At 41.5% G+C, this 25,839-nt stretch overlaps 1 protein-coding gene across 4 annotated transcripts in view; it reads right to left on the bottom strand.

Moving 5' to 3' along the window:
* FAT1 (FAT atypical cadherin 1) overlaps positions 1-25,839 on the bottom strand; it is a 108,924-nt gene that overhangs the window by 19,031 nt on the left and 64,054 nt on the right. For all 4 annotated transcript variants that reach the window (XR_004132815.2, XM_064477516.1, XM_010995730.3 and 1 more), the window contains exons 4-15: positions 23,704-23,765; positions 22,704-23,033; positions 22,194-22,404; positions 19,821-19,960; positions 15,322-15,597; positions 14,982-15,192; positions 6,843-10,910; positions 6,097-6,293; positions 3,848-4,001; positions 2,791-3,024; positions 1,574-1,963; positions 65-279 (exon numbers count right to left, since the gene is read on the bottom strand). Coding sequence is in view for 3 of the 4 variants with exons in the window: in XM_064477516.1 (XP_064333586.1) it covers positions 65-279; positions 1,574-1,963; positions 2,791-3,024; positions 3,848-4,001; positions 6,097-6,293; positions 6,843-10,910; positions 14,982-15,192; positions 15,322-15,597; positions 19,821-19,960; positions 22,194-22,404; positions 22,704-23,033; positions 23,704-23,765 (6,488 nt within the window). In the remaining variant the exon portion in view is untranslated. The remainder of the gene's footprint in view (positions 1-64; positions 280-1,573; positions 1,964-2,790; positions 3,025-3,847; positions 4,002-6,096; positions 6,294-6,842; positions 10,911-14,981; positions 15,193-15,321; positions 15,598-19,820; positions 19,961-22,193; positions 22,405-22,703; positions 23,034-23,703; positions 23,766-25,839) is intronic.

Raw genomic sequence — 25,839 nt, 5'->3', positions numbered from 1 at the left:
GATCAATCTCACTAAAAACTCTTGCAAAGACCCGGAAGAAAACTGTCGGGGAAAACGGACGGACCGTAATGACAGGCTGTTCAAGAACAGCGTCTTCACTGATCACTGCTGCGTAGGCATCCTGGCTGAACACTGGGGTGTTGTCGTTGATGTCTGTTACGTTAATGTTCACAGTTGCAACGTCACTTAGGGAAGGCGTGCCTCCATCAGTGGCTTCCACAGTCAGGTAGTACTCATGGGAGCTTTCGTAGTCCAGGTTCTCAATGATGAATATGGCCCCTAAACAGAAAATCAAAATTACTTCCAGTGCTTTAGAATGCCACCACTTTCTCCTCCTGTGATGGAAACAGACAAACACTTCTAGACAAATTGAATCTTCAATGGATTACATACCTTTTATGTATGTTTTCTGATTTCTTAATTCAACAACTGAAACATGAATTTGCCCATCGTTGGGACCTTATATATTTCTCTTCACTATTTTCCTGATGTTCTTTGTGATAAATTGTTTTCCTAGTCAGTACTACTAACATCCCTGCTATAAAAATAATTACATGTCTTATCTCTTCTTAACCACAGTTTATTACAGACTTTAATAAAACAGAAAGAAAACATAAAAATTCTATTCTTTGGCTTTCTGTGTCCTTTTCCGTCTCATATTTTCTTTCACAGAAATGCACATCCTTTTTAATAATCTCTAGAATAACTATGTCCTATTATTAAAAAAAAAATCCCTTTCTGATTTAGTAATTCCTTTGATTTAATAATTCCTTTAAACTCTTCCCTGTTCACTCCATTATATCCTACTTGAAGAATCCTCAAAATAACATTTTATGATATGTGTTAAAATACATTTTAAAATAGCATCATCACACAGCTACCTTTCAGCTGAAATAGTCACATACGATTGAAAACAGTTTGAATGGAGCCATGCTTTATAGTGCTCTAAGACTCAGCTATTTTAGAGGACAGATGAGCAAGACTACAGAGGCACTGATGCAGCGAGAGTCAAGAGCTCCAATGACTTCTGGCCTTGCTGGCAGTCACTCAGGAAGTGACTCAGTCCAAGTGCTTTGACTGCTGTATGGAACAACCGCAGTGAAGAAGTCAATGTAATGAACGATCAGATGCCCTCTACTGAAACTAAGAGCAAAGAGAGTCAAACTACTGTTTCACCCGGGAAGCGACTTCACGTAAGATCGCGTGGGACATTAAAAGGCGCCATTATGCAAAAGCTTCTACTACCTTCCACTCTTTATCTTTACTGATTTACTACATCTTATAACTTTACTAAACTACTAGAGGATGATGTTTTGATTTCCTATTTTAAGTTTTTCTGCTGACAGTTATAACAGATATGCCAGAAATGTATTTTATTATGTAGAACTATTGTTTAAAGTCTTCTAAACCACTCTGAATCCCACTTAAAATAACAACACAAAGAAAACTGGAGTTTTATGTGTAGAGTATCTATTGACCTCTATGACCAGTCAGTTTGCATCAGGCAAAGTGCTGAGCAGTCTCGTCTTCTTGGCAGAGTAAAGGGCTTCCTCCCGTCTGCCTGGTAGGTTACCTGTTTTAGAATCTATGCTGAATTTTCCATGTTCGTTTCCACTAATTATTGAGTAGGTGATCTCTGCATTGGCTTCAATATCTCGACTTGCTGCATACACTTGAAGAACTTCTGTTCCGATAAGAACGTCCTCAGACACTGTGGCACCGTATTCACGGTATTCAAACACGGGTGGGTTGTCATTTATGTCCAAAACAGATACAACCACAGTGCTGGTGGCTGTTAATCTCCTTGGCAAACCATGATCTACAGCTCTCAAAGTAAGGGTGTACACTGCCTGCAGCTCTCTATCCAGAGGCTTTTCCAACTGAATGATCCCAGATAATTCATTGATGGAGAATTGCCCATCAGCAGAGTTAACCAACGAGTAGGAGATCTTCCGATTCAATCCTGTCAAGACATGACATTGTGTCAGAATGTTTTATTTCAAGAAATTTAAACAAATTTTTTTGAAAAAACATGTAGCATACATATGAAAAAGGGAAAATGCTAATAATATACATTATTTTGAAATTCTTATGACTATGATATTTAAAAAGTAAACTTTTAGATTAACAATTCACTGCTTTTAAACAAATGTAAACATAATTTCATAGTTATCTGGCGTTTTTAAGACTATGTTATATAGGAACTTATGCTATAATACCCGGCAGATCTTTTAAATGAAGCCTATTTAGCATTTAGCTTCATTGACGAAGATTTACTAGAAAAGTTAACATCTTTGCTATTCTTCTAATTGTTTGGTATTAGTATGACTGAAGAAGTTACTTTTATTCTCTGCTTTCAAAATGCTACGAATATATATACCCTAGAGTCTTATTTTCTCCATAAAAATTTTGAAACTTCTGTAAAATTAGAACAATTTAGCATTTGCTTCTGTTATGTTCCTATGATACTAAATCTCTTTGTCACTAATGGTTTATACACAAAAACAACACTTCACTAACTAATTCAACGGGATATAAAGATCAGTTAATCTCATCACTGACCAGAATCTTGGGGGCACGACAGTAAGTTCACTGGGCACAATTCTGAGGCTTCAAATATTCATTAAAAATGAATTCATTATTCTAAAGATTTCACTCCACTTTTAATGAGAACACAACAACGATTCAACACACATGAGGTAGGATACACGAGGTGTGGGTGTGTTTTAAACAGAGGCTCGTGAGGTCGCAGAGCATAGCTCAAAGGCAAAAGCATCATCTGGGCGGTACCTGCATCTGCATCTGTGGCCTGCACCCTGGTCAACAGTGTGCCAGGCTCCGTGTTCTCGAACACGGTGATGGTGTAAGGGTCAGCAGAGAACTCGGGGGCGTTGTCATTCACATCCTCTAATGTGAGCACAATATTAGCTTGACAGAACCTTCCTCCTCCATCCGTGGCCTTGAACAGAAGATTATAAACTGCTTGTTCCTCGCGATCGAGGGGGGCTGATGTTTTCAGCTCTCCTAAAAACAAACAGAAATAAATGGACTTGCTTGAGATTGAATATGTGAACTGCACCAGCGCATCTTCTTTCTTCCTCTTTTCTCTTGAGTTTACAAAATCCGAGTAACAGCCTTCCTTTGGAGAACGATTTTACCAGTGGTGAGTAGACAGTGGCAGCAGCCCTCTAGGTTGGAGGTTTTTAAACCCTGCCAGGGGCCAGCTGTCAGTCATACAGGTCTCAAGGCCAGGGCCTCTTGCATTACATGTGATGTTGAAAAGCGAAAGAGCTACTACCAATTTACCAAATTCACAATATTTTTAAATTGGCTCAAAAATTAGATTCATATGCTTCTAATTAATGTGGGGGGAGCCTAATAGAAAACTGTTCCTTGGCCCTCAGTTTTAACAAAATACAAATTGTAAGAGAAAAACAACCCTAGAGGTTTAAAGACAAATAAAATATCACTAATCATTTTAAAGATTATACTAAATTATACATTGACAGTCACAAATCCTAGAAAACCAAATATATATAAAATGGATAAAGTAGAAAGTTTGAAATATAGTTTAACTTCTGAGTTTTTTAAAAAGAAGTTGATACAAATAACATATTTTAAATCCTCAGTTCAAGTAGGTGACAATATTGCTGTTAATTTTTTATCTCACCCCGAATTTTACACATTAAATTGCTGTTTACATTTCTGAAAGATGGCATTTTCGTAGTATGAGAATCAATTTTACAAGAAGAAAATGTAATTTCAAATTTTCTGTGTGATCCAAGATGACCCACATATGTGACTTCGTCAGAACACAATTAGTTTTGCCCCCGAACCCCATCTTTACCTGTGTCTGGATTTAGTTTGAATTTTTCTGCACCTGTACCAAATAACGTGTAAGTAATTTCAGCGTTGGAACGGATATCTGCGTCTGTAGCAGACACCTGCATGATAAATTTCCCAGGAAAGGCATCTTCGGGAATCGTGTCCGAATACAAAGTCTACAAAAGATTTTAAACAGTATTAACATGCAACGTTAAAAGTTAACATGACTGCCAAGAAAATACAGAATCATTTACCTTTGGTCACTGAACACATGGGAAACAACTAAAATTAAAATCTAAGAAGCTTCCAAAACTATTTTTCTTACAAAACACATTTAAAACAAGTGGAGTCACGTAACAGTTAACGACTCCACACTGCTGAAGAGGCTGACCTGACATTTACAGGATGCTGAATACTTCGTGCCCTTGATTTGGTTTCGTATTTAATTTAATGTAAATTCTGGTGAGAAAATACACATAGCACTCCATATTTACCCCAAAATTAGAGATAATAAATGCCTGTTTACATTAGATCTACTTATTTTCAATGCAGGAATTTTTTGTTTGCAATCAGTCTTAACACATAACCAAGCCAACTGCAGAAGAAGAGATGTGATTCCCGCGTCATGGGAGAAGACAAAGACTGGCCGCGGGGCGGGGTGGGGTGGGGTGGGGTGGGGAGGACAAGTGATGCTCAGGCCAGGGCTCTTCTACTGCTCTGCTTCACCCCATCTCCCTGCAAACCTGACCTAATTCTCAAACACAGGGAACGGCTGTTCCCAGTTCTAACTATTTAGAATTCCAGGCCATAAACCAAAATGTAAGACAAATATATAAGACGCTGTTACATTTATTTTCTTAATATGAGCTCAATTTTAGGTGAACTACATTTCTGACTCATGAAACAGCATATTTTGCAACACTGATGATTTCAAATGATCTACTGTCTGAATTTTATGAATCCCCAAGATAACAGGGAAAGTGCTAAAAAACAACAAAACACATTTAGTTTCTCTAAGTTACACACACATACACAAAACCCTCCCTTCCAGAAAATACTGTCACCAAAAACACAGACTGAAGTGAACTCCTTGTCCCTCAGAAGCTTCACTTTGCCGTCGACTGAACTCTAAGCGTCCCCTCCCCTGAGGACACGCTGGCCCCTCTGCTGCGCCACGTGACAGTCTCCAACTCCCCGTCCCCCCTCACACTCACTTCCCCTCCACCAATTATCAGTTAGCCATCCACGCTGCCAAGGTTACATACCCATCCTCAACCCGGCCAACTCTGAACGTCTACACGACACATTTGACTGAACGTCCCAGGACCTTAAACGTAACAAATCTGAAATTGAACTCAACGGGCCTCCTCGAAAACCAATTCCCACTCCCGGCTTCTGGCTGGTCTTCCCCAGTCACTCCCGTGGGGAAACAGTGAAGTCCACCCTGACCTCACTCGCCTGCCGCGCTGTCTCCAGGCAGGACCAAGCGCCACCACCTTCCCACTGCAGTGCCTTCTGTCCTTTCCTTCCCTCCGCACCTCGGCCCACCCTCTACTATGCCCCTGCCTCCGCTCTCCTCATCTTAAACGGACAGAACACCACCAAACTCGGCTTCTCCCAGGGATTCTCCGCTCATGTCGGCTCCACCTTTCAAATGAGAAAGGATTCAGAGAGTCCCAGCTCCCCCCGGTAATGCCCTTCACAGCCCCTAAAATCCGGTTACTGCCCTGCCCGCCTGCCCACCCCACTGCCCGTCCACGACCACTCCTGGTTCTCCCACCACTACCTCCCAAGGCGGGGCTTTGCCTCAGCGTCCAGCTCCGGGGTCACCCCCGCCCTCGCTGAACAACCTCGGGCAGGTGCAGAAGCCACACGGTAACCTCGCAGTGTCTCCAGTGTGCGGGAGCCGGTGCCCACAACACAGTCTGCGGAAGCACAACGGAGCTCCGTATCCAGAACTCCTGGCCTAGTATGTCCTCCCAAAGACCCTCATCCCCAAATGAAGGGAACGTCTTCATGAAAACTTAAAGAGTATGTTTAGAGTTAAATATAACCGCAATCAAAGGAGGTTTTTAAGCCATTCAGTGTTCCTCAGAAGTAGTTCTGAAGCTAACCCTTGTCCCATTTAACCTTCCCCTCTACTTAAACAGCAAGAGATTACAACAGGAAACACATCTGAGTCACACCCCAGCACCACACGACAGTCCTCCTGAGAGGTTTAAGAAGAAATCTGAGTTTGTAGCATATAAATTTGAGGAAAGAGCAGCCTACCTTTTCACAAATGGGACTGTTGTCATTTGCATCAAGAACCTTCACTTCAACTATAGCTTTTGATGAGAAGGTCCCATCAGTCGCTGTGACAGTCAGCAGGTAACTGTCCCTCTTTTCCCTGTCGAGAGGCTTCTTCACGTAGACCTTCCACTCGTTCTGTATATTTTCAATAGCAAACTGCCCCAAAGGATCCCCCCCTATGAAATCAATGGAAGAAGATGACAGTCAAATGTGACGAAATAAAAGAAGAAGTAACAGGAGAAGTGAATTGTGCAAACAATATGTAATGCTGTAATTCAAAAGAGTTAAGTTTTTAAAGAAATTACATTTAAATTTGTTATATTACCTTTCAAACCATTTATCAAAAAAGACCTCAAAAAACCGAAAAACAAAGCAAGCAGCATTAAAATGTGTATTTAAACACAACAGTCAGCCAAATAAAATATAAAGATTGTCAGCAACACTTTAGCCTTTACTGAAACTATAGTTTTTAAAAAAAATTATCTTTTTTATACACTATGTATAAAAAGAGCATGAGTCATAAAAATCAAAAACAATCCAATAAACAATGACAGGCTTTGCTTAGGCAAAGAACCTGAAACACAGCTTGAGAGGTGTTATTTCTACTTATTTTAGACACACTAAAAATCATCCCTTTAACTCCCAATTTCCATAAAATGTGTATCTCAGAACTTGTACTTCTAATACAATTTTAAAAATTAAACCGCTTAGTTTAAATGTGTTACCTGTTATGTAGTATGTGACCTGTCTGTTAATCTCTTCAGAATCAGCATCTGTGGTACTCAGGATGGCAATTACGCCACCTGGTGGATCATCTTCACTCACGGTCCCTTTATAAATCTCTGCCGTGAACCGTGGGGGACTATCGTTGACGTCGGTGACAGTAACGTCCACGATGGCTGTGGAGGAGAGCTGAACCTTCTCACCATGATCTGATGCAACAACCTTAATCTGGTAACTGTCTCTCTTTTCATGGTCAAGTTCCCTAAGGGTGGTAATCCAGCCCGTTTCCATGTTAATGGCAAAAGCTTCGATGACTTCCGCACTTTGTGACTGATCTAGACTATACATCACTTGGCCGTTGGTGCCTGAGTCTAGATCAGACGCCCTGATCTGGATGACTCTACTTCCCCCTGGCAGGTTTTCAACAATAAATGCCTCATACGGACTGGACTCCAGGATGGGGCTGTTGTCATTTGCATCTTTCACTTGGATACTAACATCTACAGAAGCCACGACCTCATAGTCCTCGTGAGTGCAACGGGCAAGGATGGAGAACTGGTACCACTTGGTTGTTTCATGGTCAAGACTCTTCTCCAGTTTCAGTCTCCCACTCTGTCTGTCGATCACAAAGAACTCATCCCTATTACTCTCAGGAGTGTTGCCTTTGACAAGGCTGTAAAGGACAGTCCCGCTATGTTCTGCGCGGATGAGATCTATTTCTGTTCCAATAGGCACGTCTTCGGAAACCGTATAGGTGTAAAACGGTTCTGAAAATCTTGGAAGCCGCACTTCTGGCGGAAGTACTTTCACATAGATGGGAACGACAGACTCTCTGGGTGGAGCCCCGTTATCCACAGCTCTAACAAAGAAAGTGAAGACCTCATTTTCCAAGCCAATTAAGCTTTCCTTTGTAGTAATGATGCCAGACAGTCTGTTAATTTCCAAATTCTCTTTAACACTTTCAGAATCTGCCTCGATGGCATAGGTGACGTCGGCATTGGACCCCTCGTCGGCGTCACTCGCCAGAACTTTGATGACCGACGTCCCTTTGGGCGCATTGGATCCTACGTTCACCTCAAACTTGGTTGCTCGAAACTGTGGTGCGTTGTCATTGTCATCTGTAAGGATGACATTAATGGTGCAGAAAGCAACTTTTCCTCCAGCATCCTTGGCCATGAAACGAACTGGGATTACTTTTTCCGCTGGGGTTTCTCGATCAAGTTTTTCTAAAGTAAAGATCTGTCCTCTCTCATTAGTGTAAAACCTGTCTCTGGCAAAGTCATTCACAATATGGTAAGTAACATGGCCAAAAATGCCCGAATCCCCATCAGTCGCTTTGACCTCAGTCACCAGGGTGTGCAAGGGAGCGTTTTCAGCCAGCTCCACTTCATATTCGTTCTGAAGAAAAACGGGACTGTGCAAATTGCCTCCAATCACAGTTATATGAACCTCAGCTGAACTTCTAAAAACTCCATCAGACACGGAAACCTGAAGGGTGTACGATGGCTTCAGGGCATGCCGGCGCAGGTTTGAGAGTGTGATGATTCCTGTCTTGCCGTCAATGACAAAATTCTTATGATCGTTGCCAGCCAGAATGGAATACTCCAACTTGTCTATGTCTGAACTGTCTGCATCATAGGCTTTTACACAGGTCACAAAATGCCCGTGGGCAGCATGCTCACTAATTTTGGCTTCATAAATCTGTTGGTCAAATAGTGGTGGGTGATCGTTGAGGTCGGTGACATCGACTGTGACAATCACTTCGCTGCTCAGAGGGGGCATGCCACTATCAATAGCCCTTACGAAAATCTTGTGCTGCTGGGACTGCTCATAATCCAAAGTCCTGACCAGTGAAATGAGACCAGTGCCGCTGTCGATGTGAAAATGATCATGACTCTTGCTATGATTCCCAAACATATGGTATGAAATCCCTCTGTTTGGTTCTGAATCGGAATCTGTTGCTCTGACTTGAACAATGGACGTTCCAATTACAGATGCCTCGGACAGGGTGGCGGCATAGGACTGCTGGACAAACACGGGAGGGTTATCATTGATGTCTTCCACAACGATGTCCACAAAAACTTCGGCATGAGCGCCGGTCAAGGAGTCAGTTGCTCGGATGCTCAGTTTATATGCTGGGTGGGACTCGAAGTCCAGAGGCGCTATGACATTTATAACTCCGGTGTTGAAGTTAACAGTAAACTGGCTGAAAGGATCGCCATCTGTGATGCTGTAGAACACCTTCAGCCCCTCCGGACTGTTGGCCTGTACGTGGACAACGGGGCTGTGCACCTGAATGTTCTCTGGGATCTCGGCGCTGTAGAAAGGCTTTTCAAACACAGGCATGGCTTTATTCATAACAGTAATGGGAACGATGACTTCAGCTGAAAAAGCTGGGTTTCCTCCATCTTTTGCAACCACTGTGACGAGATATTCTTTATTTAAGGTGTCAGGTTCAAACTGCTTTTTCAGCATAAGTTCACCCGAGGATCCAATTTGGAAGTGCTCGTGGTGTTCCTTGAGGTAGTAATGCACATCCCCATTTCTGCCGGTGTCCCTGTCGATGGCAGTCACGGAGCGAATAACGTGGCCCACGGCAGTATCCACTTTGACAACAGCGTAGTATGGGAGGTTGACAAACACCGGTGCGTTGTCATTCTGGTCTTCCACAGTGACCTTCACGATGACGTGTGCCACCGCTGAAGGCTTATGCTCTTGTGTCACTTCCACGACCACGTCGAACAGCTCCTGCTGTTCACGATCAAACGGTATGCCGGTGGTCGACAGAACTCCAGAAGTGCGGCTGATTTTAAATCTGCGATCTGGGTTGAGGATCTGATAAAACAGGGGCTCGTTGATTGGATTCCCAAGAGCAGTAATGACAGCTAATGTTTTGGCTTCCGTGGAATTCTCTTTCACTACTGCAGAGTAGACATCCTGGGTAAACTTCAGCTGACTTTCTTTGCTTTCTTTCACGTTAATTTTCACAGAGGTAAAGCTTGCAAACCTGCCATCAGAAGCTCTGACAGCTAACTCATAGCGGCTCCGTAACTGAGTTGTGTTTTGCACAGTTATAGTACCAGTCTTGTGGTCCATTAAAAACTTCTCCCCGATGTTGCCTTCGGTGATGGAGTACATTAACTGTGAGAATGCACTTGAATCAGCATCGGTAGCATTCACTGTGATGACCTTTACTCCTCTGTATGTTGGCAACAAAAGAGATGCTTCATATAATGATTTGGAGAACACAGGAGGGCAGTCATTAATGTCAATTACATGTATAGTCACATTGGCTGCATATTCAGCAAATAAACGTGGTGTTCCCATGTCATGCACCTGCACAGTAAAGTGAAAAGTACTTGTTTCTTCGTAGTCCAAACTCAGTACCGTATGAATAGCACCAGTACTCGAATCAATAGCAAAATACTTGTGTATAGATGGTTCGACAATGTGATAAACAAGCAAAGCATTTGATTCTTTATCAGCATCAGTGGCTCGAATCACCAAGGGGACATTCTTGTCTGTTAGGACCACACTGTTAATTGAAGCTGATTCGCTAACGAGCCCCATATATTCTGCCTGCGTGAAAACTGGCAAGTTGTCATTTTCATCCTGCAGATGCACTAGAACAGTTGCGTTCGTAGACAAACCAGCCATGTTAGTCCCTTGTATTGTCAATGCATAAACAGGCAGAGTTTCAAAGTCCAAAGCTTTCTGAGTGATGATGCTTCCGGAATGTGGATTAATATCAAAGGCATCCGCTACATTTCCATCTTTTATTTCATATACTACTGAAGACTGACTGTGGGCTGTCACCATTCCGACAAAACTCCCAACGCTGATGGTTTCACTAATTTCAACGGAATATTCTTTGGATGTAAACTTGGGAGACGCGTTGTCGGCAATGGTGACAAAGATATGCACGGAAGCGATCTCACTCATCGGTGGGCTGCCCTTATCTGTAGCTTTTACCATTAAGTCATATTCGACTTGGTTACTTCGATCTAATTCTTTGGCAGTTTTTATAGAGCCCAAGATGGGATCGATCGTAAAAGAATTTCCGATGTTTCCTGCGAGGAGAAAAACAAGCATGTCAGAGAAAAACACAACGACCAACAGAAGCAGCAGTTGGAGATCACAAGAATAAAGAAATGTTCAAAAATTACATTCTGAAATCAAACAGAAATTTGGGGGTTATCAATATTTGAATGGAACTTATTTCATTCAACGCGTCTCATTTTGGCACTTGTTTTCATTTTGACCCACCTAAAATAAGGCAAACGTCCAGTGTTGCCCATAAATGATGAAAAGCAAGAACCAGAAGAAATATCGCTCTGCACCTAAAGCCAACACTCACTCTCCCTGGTTGAACGGGGAATGTGTCATGAAAGGATCTGGTTATCCTTCCATAAAGCAGTTAAGTTAATAATTTCCAAGAGTCCCTCAAAAACCCTTTGGGATATATTCATTTATCACTTGCAAATTCTCAAGATTCTTATTCACTATGAGAGGGAAGACTTCAATTAAATTCAGCAAGCTTCAAGAGAGTTGTCCCTTATTTTCAACATTCAGGGAATTGATGACTAAGCTTGTGTTCATCTGCTCCACTTCATAGGTTTTGAAGATTCCGATAATATTCCCTTCTAAATATTTCTTTTAGGTTAATTTATTCTCTAGGTGAGTGGTTCTGAACTGCAGGTGACTTCACCCAGAAGGCGACATTCAACAATGTCTGGACACATTCCCAGTCACCACTCTCTGTGTGCTAGAGACCACGGGCGTGGCTAAACGTCTAACAATACACAGGAGAGCCCCCACACCAAAGAATGTTTTGGTCCAAAATATCAATAGTGCTGAGGCTGAAAAACCTCTAAGATAGTTTTACTTGCTTTCCTTTGGACCTTTCCCTGCTATGTTATCTACATGTATTTAGCTGGAAATGCAACTCCACAGTATTCCACAGTTTTGTACCATTGATTGAAATCTTTCTGAAGAAATCTGGGTCAACAGTTTACTAGCTTTTGATTTCTCCATGAACCCTTCATCCCTTTTCTGTTTTATAAACAAGAGCCCAGAATCATTCATTCTAGTCCTAGAACCGAATTTATTTCCTCAAATGAACTACTCCAGACAAAACTGACTTGCCACTTAACCACTTTCTCAAATTCTGTTTTCCCTTAGGTTTGCAATCAATGTGGCACTTCACAGACCAGGATGAACTCGGTGTGATCTGCAAACCAGGGGATTAACCAAGCACTCCTTCCTCCACATCATCACTAGGAAACACTTCCTCCACAGCTTTCAATTCCTTTCTTGAATACATTTTCCAGAACTCCATGATAGCTTTCTCTGAGGCCAGACCCAGTTTTGTTTTCATTAAGTCGGCCTGGCTCTGCGTCCAGGCCCCAAGGCTGCGCCTCGATCTGCAGCAGGACAGAGGCGCGGGCTGTCTCTGGGCCACGAAGCTCTGAGCCGGACCTTGGCCCGTGAACGGGGTGACGCTGCCTCTGCCGGGTCTCGCAGACACTACTTTCGGGCCTGTCTGTATTTAGGAGAGTCACCGACCCTGGGTGCCCTCTCACTGTGTTTCAGTCGGTCAGCAGAATTCTAAGGTCCTTTCTTACCCACCTGTGCATCCCTCGTGCCCCCACTTCCAAACCGTGACTGGTTGGTCGCCTGGACTGATCCTGGACTGAAAACCTCTGGACAACTGTGCATCCCCACCCTCTGGACTCTCCCATGTCTGTACTAATAAAGCAGCCGACCTACTCTATTTTATATTCATTCATCTATATGCATGTCTCTTTTATTTTGTACAGTGAAATCTTAAAGCTTCAGATACACCAGCCCCACATGGAGGAATGAAAAGATTCTATCTGCACTGAAGCAGGCTCCTCAATCGGGTGAGCACATTCTCACCCCAGGACCTGGGTATTTGGTGGGTCCCCTCCTGGACCAGTCTTCCCCCAGCTAGTCACATCGCTTCTCAATGCGTGCATTCATTCCCTCAAGACTCCTAACCAGGCCAAACCTTTTGCTCAATAAATTGCTGCCAATTAAACATACAGTGTGATGGCCTGAATTTATAACTACTCTTTTGAACTCCATTAAATGTCATCTGACACAAATCAGAAGCAGGTGATTATGAACGTATTGTTGAATGAAAGGCAATGGGGCCATTTTATAGTTCTTACTATTCCAAAAGATTTACACACACATGAGCCTACTGCGTTTCAGTGGTAATCATCTCCTACTGTATAGCACGATTTTTATGTTACCGAATCTATAAAAGTCCAAATTTTCTATCAGAATAGGCCCTTGGTATTATCTATTCTTTGAGTGGAGATACAGTTCCATTCTTGGAATACCAAATTACTAATCCCATCAGTCATTACAAGCATTTAAAGAATGCACATGCCTTCAGTCGGGCACCAACAATCATATTTTAAACACCCAGTTGTTGAAAATTATGTGAAAGCTAAGGGAAAGTTTAACATTTTCTCCTACACAAACCCAGTTAGTTTGTCTAGGAGAAAATTATTTTATTGAAGTGCTCAGGCATGCACAAGTGGAACGCATTGCTTTTTTTGTTTTTTTTTTTTACAGTTAAATTTCTGAACCAGTGGAAAAGCCATCTTTATTCAAAGCACTAACTACATTACAGTACATTTTAACACTGCAACCTCAAACAGTGTATGAGGTCTTATTTGTGAGTAATGGCCTAAATTTGGCCATTTGCAGAGAAGGAAATGAAACTTCAAATGTATTAAGAAATAAAAATAGTTTAACCACACAGGACACATTGATTAAGCAGTGTTTTTTTTTTTTTAATTACTCTCCACTTGTTCACCTTTGGATTATATGAGCTACAGTTAATTATACCTCTATTAATTCTAATGCCTAGAAAAGGTACACACATTTCTAAATATGCAGAGGTATAGACTTATCAAAAAAAAAGGCAAGTTGAGTGGATGATCTCAATATTCTAAAATTATTATAAAGACAGAAAAATGAAAGAGTGTGTATTCTTTGAACTAACAATGACACATAGAAAGATGGAAAAGTGGGAGCTGCCTTCTCGGTATTTAATCACTTACTCATAGTATTTGGCACTAGCAGGGGAAGTCCCAGAGCAAGGTGATTTCTGACTGTATACATCACCTGCTCTCAAGCAGATCCCTGTTTCAATCAGGGGCAGAATGCTTTTGCAAGAACATACATTTGTGGACCAATGGTGAGCCCTACCCATCAAGCACAAGTCCGAGTGCTCCTGGCATGGTACCTGGCACAGAAGATGAGAGTCCATGGGATACAGAAACGAATGAGTGAAAAGCAACATAAAACAAAACATGAACATTTCACTTTGCTTCCTGGTGACCCTGCTTCCTGGAATCACCCGCGAGACTCTGGACCTCTCGTCCTATCACCCCTGGAACTGTCCAGGTCCACAGCTCCAGCTGGCCTTCCTGCCCCTGCTGTCTCCTGCCTGACTCCACAGGCCCCTTAGAATTTCAACATTTCTCCAAGCTCTACGTCCAACCCTGGGACCTACTGCAACAACCCAGTTCCATTCATGCAGTGCAACCATGACATGCAGGGGGGTGAAAGCGGCAGAAAAGGGAAACCTAGAAGGGGCAGGAGAGGTGTGACACCCTCCATGAGACGTGACCCAATCAGAACTGGATGAGCCGGCTCTCTGTCATGGAATTTCCTGCTCTGCCCAAGAGAAAACACTCTCTGACTTAAAGAAAAATGTCAAAGTACTAGGCCAGAGTGCTTCATAGCTTATGGAGGAAAAGGAGTGTGTGGCTAAAACCATTTTGAAAATACTGAATTGGTCAAATGAAATCTTCTTTACTGCAGGACTTCTCAGAGCCTTGAATTACGTTAATATTACGAATCTCCAAGAACATTACCCAAACTTAAGACTCTCTATCTTTGCTATAACTAATGAGTTAAAAGTTAAAAAAAATTTTTTTTCCTCTTTCTAACATGTAAAATGGTACCCCAATGGTAAAATTTAAGCAATTTTTACAGTGATACACAGAAATGTTTCAGCATCTAGAACTCATTTTAGAAAAGAAGAAATACACTTTCTAACACATGCAGAGTTATAAACCTGTGGAGTGCTCCCAAAATACCTGATTCGATGGAATACAGCACTTCGGCATTTTTCCCTTTGTCCTTGTCCAGAGCTGTAACCTGCAACACGACGGAGCCCACAGCGGCAGACTCGTAAACCCGCCCTTCGTAGGACGAGCTCGTGAACCAGGGGGCGTGGTCATTGGTGTCGCTAACATTAACAACGATCCTTGCAAAGTTGCGCTTTACGGGGACATCTTGATCTCGTACCTAAAAGAAACAACGCGTTATCAGTCCTGTTAAGGTTTTCCTTTGAACTGATTAAAAGGTCACTCTCAGACACAGGGCACCCTCCAGGAGCCAAACGGCAGAATGGGCAGAATAATCAGAGCACCGTACCATGACCGTGAGAACATGCTGGTGCGCTGCCTCGTGGTCAAGCATTTCCGACGTGTAGAGAGAGCCGGTTGCAGGGTCAAGACGAAATTTCTTGAGGCTCAGTGGATCTATACTGCTCTGCAGCGTGTAGATGAGTTTGTTTTTCTCATCCTTATCCACAGCACTGATTTGCAAAATTTCTGTTTCTGGCACTGTGTCTTCAGGAATAACAACTTCATATTTTGATGTGGAAAATTGAGGACGATGGTCATTTGTGTCTATTACTTTGATGAATACCTGTAATGACAAAATGACTCACGTCACAATATTCCTAAGTATGATGTTTGAACAGGTAGAGAATTGGGGGGGGAAATCAGATGCACACTGCAAAAAAACTAATTTTTGAGCAAAATGAAAACGAAAAGCATGAGAAAGAAAAGCAACCAAATCTGGAATCAAAACTATCTTTTAAATTTTTCATTGAAATAGTATCTCTATAACTATGAGTAAGATAATAAAGGCCTTCCTAAATTCTTGAGACTAATTCTGGAGGGAAAATGTAATCGCATGCATGGGTGTGTGCACACACACACACACACACACAAATGAAACACACATCTCTTTACTGAAATGCAGGCTTGGTTTCTCTTGGTCTCCACAGACCAGATATTTCTAGAACTAAATGGTCACAGTATCTGAAGTTCTTGTGCTAATCTTTGAGACTCCAAATCCCTACTGATAGATACATATAAATATGAAAATTAGAAATGAGCTTTGTATTTTTATGATCATAAAATCTATACATAAGTAGTAAATACATTTATTTCTTAAAAGCAATTTAAATACACTGGAGAGAGAGAGCGAACTCTCTTAAATATGTCAGCACAGAATTAAAACCTTACAGGAAAAAAAGCAGATGTTAAAAAACTCAGTCCCAAGCTAAATTAAAAAAAAATTACTTTGACAGTAAGAAGATTAATTTTCAGACTGAAAAGACACATGTGGATAAGGCACAGTGGAAATCACTACCAATTATAAAAGATGGTTTACAGTTATGATGAGAAACCTAAGCTTCGCTGGCTCACATGGGACAGATTTCTCTAGTCTGAACGGCACAGGAGGCTAAGTCCCAGAACTGCACGGGGACAGTGTTAACTAGACTGGGGCAGCATAGGGACTGGAGGCCTTTCCGTGAAGACTCTCCCAGCGTTCTCCCAGAACACAAAAACCTCAGGGATGGATCTGTAACGTTAAACTATATCAATACTAAATGCATCCACCAAACCACAGAAAGGTTTTAGGTGAAGGTTATGTAAACATTTAAAACAAAGATGCCTCACTTTGAAAGGTCAATGATGATCCAGAAGCAATGGCTATAAAGGTAATTTCTAGAGGGGAGGGTATAGCTAAGTGGTAGAGCACAAGCTTAGCACGCATGAGGTCCTGGGTTCAATCCCCAGTACCTCCATTAAAATAAATAAGTAAAAAAGGCAACTTCTATAAATTAAATCATTATATATTCCCTTCCACTGTATATTTAAAATTTTATTTTTCTCACATAGTGAGTGTTGGGGAGAGGTATAATGCTGCTCCAAGATCAACTGATCTCAATTACACTGGAACAGCTGAAGTAAGAACAATCTTTTTTGATCAAATAATTCCATCAACACATATCTCCTGGGTACTTACATGATCAGCACTTGCTACATTTACTGAAGGTGAAAAAGAAACGTGGAGAGTCCTGCCCTTGCAAAGCTTTCAACCCCACCGGGCAATGTCTTGAATGTGCAAAGCCCAGTGAAGGTTCCCATGTTATCGAGTGAGTTTTCAGGATGCCAGAGGTGGTCTGGACATTCAGGCAGCTTTGAAGCAGGACGCGGGCTCTGCTCGCAGGGGTTTCAGGTTGGCAGATGAATGTACACTGGGGTAGGAGGAAAAGCTCGGCCAGAGACATGAAGGCCAGAGGTGGAATGGAATGTTGTGTCTCTGAGAGAAGGACCAGGGAACACAGCAAAGGAGCAGGGGGGAGGTGGGGTCCACAAGTAGAGCCCTGAGTCCGGAGCAGGGGCTCACAGCTACAGGTCCTGCGTGCTCTGAGACGCCCCATGAGAGCAAATTCACCTTCAGTGCTCCTCCCAGTTGGGCGGACCATTCCGGCAGCAGGCAATGCAGGGTGAATCGCACAGACAGAGGGTGCAGACAGGAAGGTGACTCTGGGCCAAGCTAGGGGGACGAGAGCCCAAATCAGTGCTGATGTGAGACTGGGAACATGTGGTGAGCGCTGCCTGGGGACAGGCTCTGAGGGCTGGCAGGGCAAGCACCGGTGTGTCACCTGTCTCACTTAGCCTCCATCAGCATCCCATGAGGATGAGGTCACTGTGCCCACTTTCCAGGGGAAATGGAAGCACAGAGGGTTAGAGCCAGCTGCCCACACACAGGAGTAGGAGGCAGAGCCCGACTCAAACGGGGCCTGCTCCAGGTATGCAATGCTGACGCTCCAGAGAAACGGAAAGAAAACACAAGAGCAAAGCTGTTTCAAGAAGGAACCAAATGTTAACTGGATTTGGCGAAGTTGCCTTGAGGTACCAGATAAAGCAAAATGACATGAATTAACACTGGTCAGCATCCTAAGTGGAAAACACAGGACGGGAAAGCCATCTGAACAGAGCACTGGTAGTCATTCTGACCTTCCCACTGCCTCCTCTGCCCACAACGCTCTCCAAACCTCCAACTGACAACTGCTGCCATTGACCTTGATGCAGCAAAACCTGTTCTGTTGGTTCTTGAGTTTCACCGACAAACAGGAACCCTCCGGCTGTGATCAGGGCCGTGTCAAGCAGGTTCTGATGTCAAGCAGGTTCTGATCTCCATGTCCCTCTTCAGCTGCTCTCTGGTGCTCTGCTCCCACTCAGATGGCTATCTGCCTGTTCTCAGCCCCAGACTGGGATCAACACCTAATTACTGCTTGTTCCCTTTGTCCCACATCTGAACAGGTCAGCCTGGGCTCTAATGTAAACCGCTCTGACATTCTCACTGCCTCTTCCCCAGCAGGTCATTAGGGTATTATCAAGGCCCTCTGAAAATGACTCAAAAGAAGTTATGGAAGTATACGCAAGGCACTGAAGCTGAAGATCTTCTGTGTCCCTGAGAAAAGAAGACTAGAATATATTTACTGGGTTTTACAGGAATTTTAGTCAATCTTCATCATATTTCATACTAAGGTTTCAACTATGCTAACTAAAACTACAATTACTAGGAGCTGTGTCACAAGTGATAAAATCTTAGGTAGATACATTATCTTTAGCAATGAGAACGCTTGGCACAGAGAGTCATTTCTACTGCTTATTAAGTTTCCTTTGCTAGATTTCTGGTTAGTCAATTATTTCAACTGATCTACCTACAGTTATATTCTTTGAACCTTTCAGAATTACCCTGTTACATTTATTACAATTCTTGATGCTTTTATTCTCATTTTCATGCTCTGAAATCTAGTTTCTACAATGAGAACAGTTACCGACAAGATTGAAATGTTAATAATTGCCCTGGAACTTTTACATGACAATCTCAAAATGACCCCCAAAGCATGACACATGTATCAATTTTAAATATAATAAAAAATCACAAGCATTTGGAGAAAGGAATAAGGTCTTTTCAAAACTGGCTTTAAATTACCTATTCATGTATTAATTGAAAAGACATCACAGACTACACCACTTCCATTCTTCAATGCAACTAAATGATTTAGCAGATGATCTGTCATTTAAGATTTAAAACAGTATCATCTAAAGAAAGAAAACTGGAATTCAGAAGCATTTTATCCTCTGATAATTTAATTTCTTCCTTTCACTTTTCAGATACAGTAGATTATACACCAGCCTTCAGCCTCTAGCATCCTAATGTAAACTCCAGGAGGGCAGGATTTTGTTTCCTAACATTCAGCTTCTACAACAACATCTGGCATCTAGCAAGTATTCAACAAATCCTCAAACAGCCCCCGCTGCGAATCAAAGAGAATTAATAAGAAAGAAGAGAATTTAAGTGTAATTGTTTTACCATTTAAATTTGAAATCCCAGTAGCCTGGCCTTGTCTTAATCATCAAATAGGAAAAAAAAAATCCAAAAAAGTGTTTAAAAAGATAATTAAATCACCTTAACTAGCTTTACTGCAAATGACTTGGAAAATTCATCCTCAACAGTGATACACTTTGTACTAACACGATTCAAAGAGTATAAAATTAAAAGATTTTAATGGCATCATAACTTTTTTTAAAGTCTCCCTTCAAAGTTTTCAAAACTGGTTAATTACCTGAAAAAATCTAAATCAGGATTTGCAGTGAACTTTCATTCCCTAAACAAAAGTCCTTGGTGTGTACACGTGCATAAACTCCATCAACACAGTAACTTCTGACCTGAGAACCTCTGAAGGCAGAATCAACTGTTCATACTGGCTGGGAACCTGACCTCAGAACGCTGCATCCATCCTCCTCGGACAAACACATCATCGTCAGTAATTCGCCTACCTGGGTAAGTATAGTGGCGGTTCCATCTGTGGCCTCGACTGTGAGGTTATAGTTTGATTTCTGTTCTGCATCAAGAGGTTTGGCAATAATGATGGTTCCAGTGCCCTTGTCCACATCAAAGTGACTGTCATAGTTGCCACCTAGTTTAAAGTCAGGACAAACAGAAAAGTAAAAACAGATCAACAGGATGAAAATTTGTCATTTATTTTGTGGCTCTCTCATTCTTAATGGTAGTTTTAAAAAAAAAAAAAGAAAAGAAAAACTTCTGATAATACTGATCAAAGTGATTCCAAGGAGCTTTCCTTTGGAAAGACCAGAAAATAAGAAGGATGCTTGCTTATTAAGGCAAAGCTGAGCTGTAATCGTCAAGGAAGCTACCAAATGAGAGGAGGCCAGAAAGCAACTCTGGGAACAGAAAAGCACGGCTAACATTGCCAGTGAGTTACTTTCAGTTTGCTTTTCACGGGTTCTGAAAACTTCTTTAATTTACATTTCAGTAGTTACATTAGCACACCAATTACTGACCGGACGTGGCCATTTAAAAATTTACTAAAAAAAAAAAATTCTGACAATTCGAGCATATTGCTCTAGGTAAAATAACTATTAAAAACAAATATTAACTCTGAAAAAAAAAGTGGTAGTTAACATCAGTTAGTCCTGATTCTTCCTAGACTGTAGTTGAAGTTTTTCCCCATTGTTGTCAAACACAAAGCTTAATGCTGCAAAGCTTTCTGTGTTACTGACATTATCCAAATGCATTCCCCCCATTATATTCCAGATAAAACTCTCTTTTCAAACCCACTGAACTTGAGATACTTCTATCAATGAGATGCAATGGAATGAAAATGAAGTCTAAACATCATGATGAAGTTCTAGTACTAAATCCCACCAAAAAGCAAAACAGCACACATGCGCACACACACACACACACACAAGCAAAACAAAGTCTTCAATTAAAATCTAAAAATAAGGATCTAGAGATGTATGAAAAGTCAGAATGTTTGCAATTGGAATGGGTGACCACGAGCCCGCTATGGAAAAAAAAAAAAAGCAATGAAAGATGGTCACTGGAAAGAAAAAAGTGTGAACCACGGATGCTTTTCTTTTAGATCTCATAATCTCAGGCAAATTATGTGATCTCAGCAGATACCTTCTGCTGTACAGTTCAGGTCACAAGTCATCTGAAAGATGGAAAACACTTCTCTAGCAAGTGAGTCTCCTGGCACAGCCCCAAAGAAGCAAGCATGGAAGGCAAGCACAGAACAAGGAGGGCCATCAGTCACGGCGGTTCCCAAGGCGGTCAGCCTACACGTGAGGCAGATGCCGCGCGGCGGCAGCCTGCTCAACTGGAGACGTGATCAGAGTTAACAGAAAGCAAACTATCCTGGCTGCAGTTAACTATGAAAAGAATCTTGTTTTTTCCTTTAAAACTAAAACTGTAATGGTTTCAAAGGTTGTGATAACATCAACAATTTCATACAACGACCAAAGTTGGAAAAACAGCCCAGCTGTCTACAGTCAAAGTTCAAGAGGTGACGCTTGCACCACCTGCGCCCGTGGTCCCCGCAGCTTCAACCTGCTGAGACGGCAACAGGGGCAGGAGGGCTCGGGGTGGGGTGGGGTGGGGTGTGGGGGGACAGGGAAAAAGGATGTGAGGTTCCAACCAGAGACGATGCCAACACACTCTTCTGATTTTAAACGTGCTTGTAATTAAAACACTGTGAAGACTCGAAGAATTAAGAAACTAAGATGCCAAACTCTAATGAGAAATTGTTTTACGTATGTTGTGTTCCATTCTGTGTCCAAGCCAAATTAAATGACAAAGAAAAAAAAAAAAAGAATTGGCTTAGGCATGTAATTTTTATCACAGGGTGATTTAGTCTAGTGAACCCTGCTTCGAAGTTAAAAAACCTTACTTGACGCTATCATTTACAACTCACAAATTAAAATGTGTAAGCTTATGCCTTATAAAATACTGATAGATGACAATCACACAGGCACAGTTATTTTTAAACATTCCAATCATATTCACAAAAATAGTTATGTGCCATATGCTGTATATGAAGAGGGAAAAATTAAGAAGCTGTGCTCTTGGAGCAAAACGTTTAGATTTCTCTGTAATTCTGTGATGCACGTTTAAAAAACCTTATTTTTATAGTAATAAGGTACATACCGATCATCTATCTTAAACAAGCTTAATAATAAATGTTGGACATTGTGAAGAATTTTACTGCAATTTAAAACAAATTCTTCACGTATAGGTCTTACTCCCAATTTTAAATTCTGAGATGTGCACAAAAAAATCAGAAAAATCACAGACGGGTTCTCGGTGTAACCTACACAAGGACGATGAAAATGATCACGAATACTTACCGATGATGTCAAACCAAAGAGGTATGCCTGGGGGCTCAACAGATATCACTCCAATCATGTGAGCAACTGGATCGCTTTCCATCACTGTAAAGCTGAAAAATGATTCTTCAAATGAAATTGGCTCTGGGGATGGTTTGGGTTTGGAGATCCATTCAATATGGAGTCGAGTGGTTGACGACTTTTGGGGGCGACCATTATCAACGGCCTTGATCTATAACACAGGAGCAGAGGGGATAAAGACAGTGAATTAAAAGTTGTATCCCGTCACCGAAGCACTTCGGTCTTAACCTGAACCAATTTCAAACATTTAGTGTCTGTGCTATGCATTCCACGTGTTTAGTGCCCGATAAAAAGCCCACCACACTCTGCAGGAGGGACTGGAATGACAGAGAAAACGGACCCACGCTTCCCACTGTTAGATCACAACGCAGGTGGCGTAGTGAACAGAGAGACCCAAGACTAGGTTAACAGGCGAAGTATGTAACATTCAAAGACGAGATCTCCACTCACTGAAAGAATATCATATTCTCCAGCTCCAGAAAACTTCCTGGACAAAACCACTCCCGTTTTGGGCTCAATAAAAAATTTGCCGTGTTCGTTTCCGTCTTCGATGCTATAGGAGATCTCTGCGTTGGGACCGTCGTCTTTGTCTGTAGCTATAACACGATACAAAGGCTCCCGCTTGGCGCTTCTTTCTTGTTCTGGTTTGTTGCGCTCCGGGAGCCGGATTTTGTAGAACTTCTGCAGGAACTGAGGCTTGTTGTCGTTTTCGTCAAGGATCTTCACAATCACCCTCGCGACGGTTGACTTGGGGGGACTGCCATTGTCTGTCACAGTAACCTGTTTTTTTTTTTTTAAAGGTAACATCAAGATACGTTTTAGCGGGAAGGGGATAGCTCAGTGGTAGAGTGCATGCCTAGCATGCACAAGGTCCTGGGTTCAATCCCCAGCACCTCCATTAAAAATAAATAAATTAAAAAAACCCTAATTAACCCCCTGCCCCACCAAAGAAATGTTTTAAAAATATACAATCTAAAAAGCAAATGTCTTCCTAATGATAATCAGCTTTGTAGAAGTCTCTGTAGTTCACACATCGCTATGACACAACCATTTCTGTCAACCTCTTAACAACAGCATCTTGAAAGTCCTAAGCATCTTGTATCTGACTCCCATCCAGCCTTTGACATTCACTGAGAAAAGGCTCTGGAGAGAGACACACAGTTAACAGGTGTGCAGTGTGCTCTCACCAGGGTGAGGGGACCAGGCAGGATGCCACTGTTTGTAACCTGCTGCTCTGAATCTTTTGGTATCTGTTCACTTTTCTGGGGATAAAGGGATGTAAAGGAGAGTGGAATGATTTTCACAATGTTTTCTTTAGTTTCCTGTTTATTAGTGACCAGAAGCTAATATAACAGAATAGTAGCAGTTATAAATACTAGTTAATGTGAAGAAGACTGCTCTTTCCCATAATGATATTTTTTAAAATAATTGAAAATAGAGAAATGCTTACTTCTAATATGTGTTCATCTTGCTGCTCTCGGTCTAGTCTCCTCGATGTAGTTGTGATGAGACCTATAAAACAGTAACAGTTCATGAATCCTCACAAAATAAAATCAATTACGAAATATTGTAAATGAAACCACACACTGAGTGTAGAAGTCTGAGCAAATGTCTAATTTATTCTCAAGGGGGAAAAATGATTATCTAGGTACAATTGATTATTTTATTTACAAACAACATGTTACACCTTCTCATTTTAATGATTCTTTTTTTTTTTGTGGAGGAGGTAATTAGGTTTATTTATTTATTTACTTTAATGGAAGCACTGGAGATTGAATGCAGGACCTCATGCACTCTGCCACTGAGCACACCCTCCCCTCTTAATGATTCTTAAACATGTTAGATACATAAGTATTAAGAAAGTGGAAAAACTTGAATCAGTTACATGTTAAAAAAATGTTAGTAGTTTCAATATACACTTTGTCAGAAAAGACTTTCAAAAAGTGAGAGGAAATTCTCCAGGATTTCAACCCCATCCATATCTCCTTTGCTGCAGAGATGATTAAGAATCGGCAGAAATAACTTCTGTAACTGTATTAAAAAGGACCACTGGAAAATATAAGTTGGCTGTGATTTATTACCTTTGAATCATCTACCCTCAAAAATGAAGAACTGTTACAAAAAGTAATGTGATTTTCCAGGTCGTGCTGCTCAAATAACAATCATTTAATTTCCCTTCAAAAGAAGAAAATAAAATGATCTTCAAAAAAAAAAACCCATATTCTTTATTTCTTTGATTTTTCTAACAAACTAAAATGTCTATAGTTTAAATCTCTCTCTAGAACTTTAATAACTGTTAATAACTGTCTGCTAAACTGCCAAGGTGTTGGAACCTAGACCATTAAAACCGATGAAATACATTCTCGTATTTCCCAGAAAATACAAACAAAACTCCCCCAAACACTAAAATATCCTCTACAACGTGTGCAGATAAGGACAGGTGCAAGCTGAGTGGTCCTGACAGAAGATATGAAGACCAGGTAAGGTCTTTATGCGGCAAAACCGCCGCGAGGACCAAGTCTTCTCCTGCCCAGCTGTCTGCGGTTTCTCAGAGAAGTACTTCCCGTAACTCATATTTAGAACAGACTTTATCATTCTAATTGATTTCCTCCTATTATCCTAATTTCACAAAACTACCAATTAAAGGCTATTCAAAATGTTTCTCTAAATGCGTAAATGAAAGGTTTGCGTTTTCATTTAATTTGAAGTCTTTATTTTTTTTCTTAATAGTCACTAAGAATCTACATCAACATTATCTTCCACACTATTCAATGAAACAATGCTCTCTTTATAATAAGGGCAACAAAAGACTATATTGTAATCTGGATTTTCTCCCAAACCATACTTATAGATTCAAAGTGGTTCGAGGAAAAAGCTTCGCAAGGCTTAATGGTGCGAAAATGTTGCTTACTGTGGCACAAGCTTGATTTTCATTAGCCAAAAACCTTTTAAAGCTAATTGTTTCTGTTTTCTATCAAAAGTTTACCACCCTTGCTGACGGTGGTTTTAAGAAGTTCAAGAATGACAGGAAATCACTGTGAGTGGCCCCATCTCGCTGTCCTCACGTGCCCACCAAAAACTTCTCGCCAATGGTAACATCACAAGCGGCTACAACTCGGCATGTCCACTAGGAAAATAGTATTCCGCTTCTACAGAACATACTCATTCACTGCAGGGGTATCTGTTAGCAAATAAACAAAGATCCACTAGCAAATACAATTCCTCACCTTATAGTTTACGTACAGCACACAAGCCTGCTAATAAAGATGTCCTCATGCCCACACCACCAGCTCAATACGAAGACAGAGAGCAAACCTGCCCATCATCTCCTGGGTCAGGAATTACCTGCATGCTCTCTATACTTCAATTCTCTCTTAACTCAAAGGGAATATTAATTCCATTCAGCTACAGTGAACTCTATGTTCCTTTTTTACCCATTTTTTAGCCCAGCTCCTCCTATCCACTCCCCCACCTCTCACCTGAAACATCCCTTCTGAGGCCTCCCATGACCGGCCCAGCCTGGGGTCCTGCAGTGGGGCTACCCTGAGCTCTTTTATTTGCTCTGTTGTAACATCACCCCACGGTA

Source organism: Camelus dromedarius, chromosome 22 (genome assembly GCF_036321535.1).
Source record: "Camelus dromedarius isolate mCamDro1 chromosome 22, mCamDro1.pat, whole genome shotgun sequence".
NCBI lineage: Eukaryota > Metazoa > Chordata > Mammalia > Artiodactyla > Camelidae > Camelus > Camelus dromedarius.
The sequence above is the reverse complement of the archived record's forward strand: the minus strand, read 5'-3'. Positions and strand labels throughout refer to the sequence as shown.